Raw genomic sequence first — 4,158 nt, forward strand, 5'->3', positions numbered from 1 at the left:
TTCAATCATTCATTCATTCATTCATCAGTTTTTATGTTTATTAAACAATCGTTATCACCAATTACCATCATCATCTTCATCACCATCACTACCTTCAAACTAATACAGTTTCCATGGCAGACGGACGTTTTCCCCCATCATTATCATCACCACCACCATCATCATCATCACCACCACCATCATCATCATCACCACTATCATCATCACCATGATCACCACCACCATCATCATCATCATCGCCAGTACCAGAAGCCTTGTTACTATCATTCGTATCATCATCCTCATCATCTTTTCTGGTTGTACCAGTAGCTGTAGTATGGAGATCATCATTATCATTGTCTATCCTATCATTATCAGTAACCGTAGTAGTAGTAGTAGTAGCAGCAGTAATAGTAGTAGTAGTTGTGGTAGTAGTGGTGGTGGTGGTAATAGTAGTAGTTGCGTGGTTATCATTGTTGTTATCATTTAAATGCACTTTATCAACCAGATGATGGTGATGATGAAGAGGAGGATGATGATGATGACGATGTAGTGAGCTGGATGATAGAGAGAGAGATGAAGATAGAGATGGAGGGGAGAGAGACGACGAAGATGATGTAGACGACGACGACGATGACTTCGTTGTAGCTGCCTTCGAAAACTGTTGTTGATGTTGTTGTTGTTGTTGATGTTGTTGTAGTTGTTTTTGTTGTTTGTTCTCGCAGGCTGTGAAGGATTTCACGATAAACCTAGAAGCAGATGAGGATGATGAAGAGGATGACGAAGACGACGTCATCGGAAAAACTGATGAAGATAATGAAAATGTCAACTGCATTTGCTTGGCTGCAGCAGCTGCTGCTGATGCTACTGGGTTATTTGAACCACCGAAAGAACCAACATCCTCTTCTTCCTCCTCTTCCTCAACATCATCATCGTCGTAGTCCTCACAACCGCCAATACTGTGTCCGGTTTTCGGGGAGCATTTCAAATTAGGGAAAGAAAACATAGACGGTCTAGTGACTTTTTTGTCTTTGTTTGAAGCCTCGATACCGGAAGCGCTATCATATAGATTAGATGTTCTTGCTGATTGTACAACGCACGCATTAGTCGCTACTGACGATGATGATGACGACGATGAAGTTGCTGTTACTGATGATGTGCCACATGTGGAAGGCAGTTTGATTGGTCCGCCAGAGTAGCCCTCAGCCCCTTGCAAGAGTGATTCCAAAATCTTCGGACTGATGATCATGTCTACCGGGTCGACCATTTTGTTCTCATGGTCGAGGCAGTTGTGGCTGAGAGAGAGCAAGGAGAACGGCTGCTTTTTGTGCAGCTTAACAGGTGAGTAGTGTTGCTTGTGGTGTCTGTGAGGTTGCTGCAACTGCTGCTGCAACTGCTGCGTGGGATCCGAGGATGTGCTTGGTTTCGTTGATTGTACTGTTGAGAAAGTGGAGGTCGATGTTTTGCCGTTGTTGTTGTTGTAGATGCTGTCTACCAATGTAGCAGCTGATTTCCTCCTGGGAATGCAATGAGATTTAGGAATGTTGTCACTGTTGATGTTGGATTGATGTTGTTGTTGATGTCGCTGGTGTTGTTGAGCAGCAGACAGATCAGTGCAGGCTGGCAACATGTTGAACTGATGGTCTCGAGGCAATTGGGATTGGTTCTTGGTCGACTCTCGCAGATTAAAATCATCATTATACCGACTCTCGCCTAAACGAAATCCCGACTCGATTTGAACCGCTTTCAAAGGCAGGGATGGGTCCACCTGTGACGAATTGTTCAGTACCGATGAAGAAGCCGACGACGGGTGGTAGTAGGTGTGTGGCAGCTGTTGCCAGACACCAAGGACGCTGACCACCGTTTCGTTTTTGGTGAAGTTACATCTACCTTTGGAGCAAGGGTTCTGATGATGTTGAGGCTCTCGGTGGTGGTGCTGCTGCTGGGACTGAGCTGCAGCGCGCGAGCGTTGATGATGATGATGTTGTGGTTGTTGTTGATGATGATGATGATGATGTCGATGATGTAACTGTTGATTAAGATTGTCGGCAGGCTTTTGCTGATGTTGTTGTTGTTGAGGTTGATTGTGAAATTGATTAACCAACAAACGCCTATTCTCATTCGAATATTTAAACAACTGAAGATGATGTTGTTGTTGTTTATATAAAGCCTGCTGTGTCGAAGCGCTGACGTCATGATCAGATTTCTGCGGTTGTTGATGGCGTTGTTGTTGTTGTTGTTGGGTGGCATTAAGCAGATCCCTGTCCACAGCAGGCCCATCCCCCCCACAAGAAGATCCTTCTCTCACATCAATTGGGAATGGAAACACTTTGAAATTCAACATTCCCCTGTCAATAGGACCAGTTGACAGACTCCTAACCCTGCCACTCTTTCCGACTGGCGGGCCGCCTTTCGAAGTCAAATTCAAAGTTACATGGTAAGTAGAATCTTGTGGCTGGTGCAGCTGACGCTGCTGCTGCTGCGCGGCATTTTTACTACGCTCGATACTGCTGTCGGAAAATAGTCTACTGAAATTCTTACTACGGAAACATTTGATCTTATCCCTATCCTTGCTCTCAGGGACTGAGATGTTGCTAATGTTTAGATCCTTAACTAATCCAAAGTATTCCGGATTATGATGATGATGCTGTTGTTGTTGTTGCTGCTGTTGTTGTTGTTGGTCAGAATTAATGCTGGGAAGAAAACTACAACACTGATCATTATCGTTCGTTGTTTCGTTGCTTAAATCAGTAGAAGCGAGATCGCAATCACCTCCTCCATAGACATTAAACTGCTGGTTGCCATTCATCTCAATACAAACCCCACTTATATTTCTATGCTCCTCATCAACGTCGTTTCTATTATCGCCACTGCCACAGACGTCGTCGTCGTTGCAGCTGCTAGTTTTCCGGAAGCCGAAAGCATTTGGCTCATCAGGGTGTCCTTGGTCTGACATCAACCTTTGCCTGTAGACACCACTGCCTAAGAACTCCGAACTATGTATTACGGCGTGGGGTATGTTGTTATTGTTGAATTCACTTTTACTCTCATCTGGAAAGTTAGCGCCGTAGTAGTAGCAACCGGAAGAAGTGGAGGTGGTCGCGAGAACCTCGCAACTTTTTGAAAGATTGGTACCACCACCGCCACTACTACTGCTACTACTATTGTTGTTGATGACGTTGTTGTTGTTGTGAATAGCGTGACGATGATGATGGTGGTGATGGTGGTGATGATGACGTACGTTTTGTTGTTGTTGTTGTGATTGTTGTTGGTTAGATGTTTGTTTGAAATACTCAATCATCGACAGTTCGATTGCCAATGAAAGCTGCTTGTCGTCGTCTGTTTTTGTGTGTGGGATAGTGAAGATACTTGTGAGTGAATGAGTAATTTAGATAGAGATAGTTAAGATACATGTGAGAGGATGAGTAATTTAGATAGAGATATGATGGAAAGCGAGCGGTGGAATAATTTAGAGAGATAGTGAAGACATTTTTTGAGTGGGGCTGCGTTCTACCTCATTGCAATGGAATGAGAAACATCTCCTCATCCATTATATTTCAATTTCTCATCAATATTCTAATTCACGTCATCATCATTCGTATCATTCGTACCAATATTCACATTCGTATTAAATCTGTACCGGAATTCATCCATTTTTCCAAACCGGGTTTTTGTTACATAATTTTCACTTTAACTGCATAAAAAAAACGCTACACTAAACAAATTAAGTTACTGTAATCAAACAACATCTGTTCTTAAGTTTGGGGCAAGAATAGGCGAGCTAAAAACCATAAAAATCAATTGATGCGAAAGAATTAAATTCGGTTAAACTCGGCCCCAGTCGGTTTAGAAAAAGTCGAATCCAGGACAGTCCTAATTATTACAGTTGAAAATAACATTATGAATAAATGTTTAAAGAAAATTCTCCAACTGAACCTCTCATATCTAGCAGAGGCTGATGGGGCAGATGTCTCTCAGCTTCTACCAAATCTCTCTGTGTAAGTGTACATACGTGTTTGTGCGTGTGCGTCTGTCTGTGTGCGCGTGTGTGTGCGTGTAACAAACAACGACAATGAATAACAGTAGTATAGACGTACCCTTCTCAACGCATGTTTGTGTTGCTGCTCAAATACTGCTGCGGTTGCAACTGACGATGAAGACAATCGAGTCTGGCAGCTG

At 43.1% G+C, this 4,158-nt stretch overlaps 1 protein-coding gene across 1 annotated transcript in view; it reads right to left on the bottom strand.

Moving 5' to 3' along the window:
• Window positions 1-284: 284 nt before the first annotated feature.
• HELRODRAFT_167074 (hypothetical protein) overlaps window positions 285-4,158 on the bottom strand; it is a gene marked incomplete at both ends in the record, with an annotated part of 12,131 nt that continues 8,257 nt past the window's right edge. The window contains 5 exons of the mRNA XM_009012593.1: window positions 285-309; window positions 618-3,140; window positions 3,273-3,318; window positions 3,916-3,973; window positions 4,077-4,155. Of these exons, the coding sequence (XP_009010841.1) occupies window positions 285-309; window positions 618-3,140; window positions 3,273-3,318; window positions 3,916-3,973; window positions 4,077-4,155 (2,731 nt within the window). The remainder of the gene's footprint in view (window positions 310-617; window positions 3,141-3,272; window positions 3,319-3,915; window positions 3,974-4,076; window positions 4,156-4,158) is intronic.

The sequence above is a fragment of the Helobdella robusta genome (genome assembly GCF_000326865.2).
Source record: "Helobdella robusta unplaced genomic scaffold HELROscaffold_11, whole genome shotgun sequence".
Taxonomy (NCBI): domain Eukaryota; kingdom Metazoa; phylum Annelida; class Clitellata; order Rhynchobdellida; family Glossiphoniidae; genus Helobdella; species Helobdella robusta.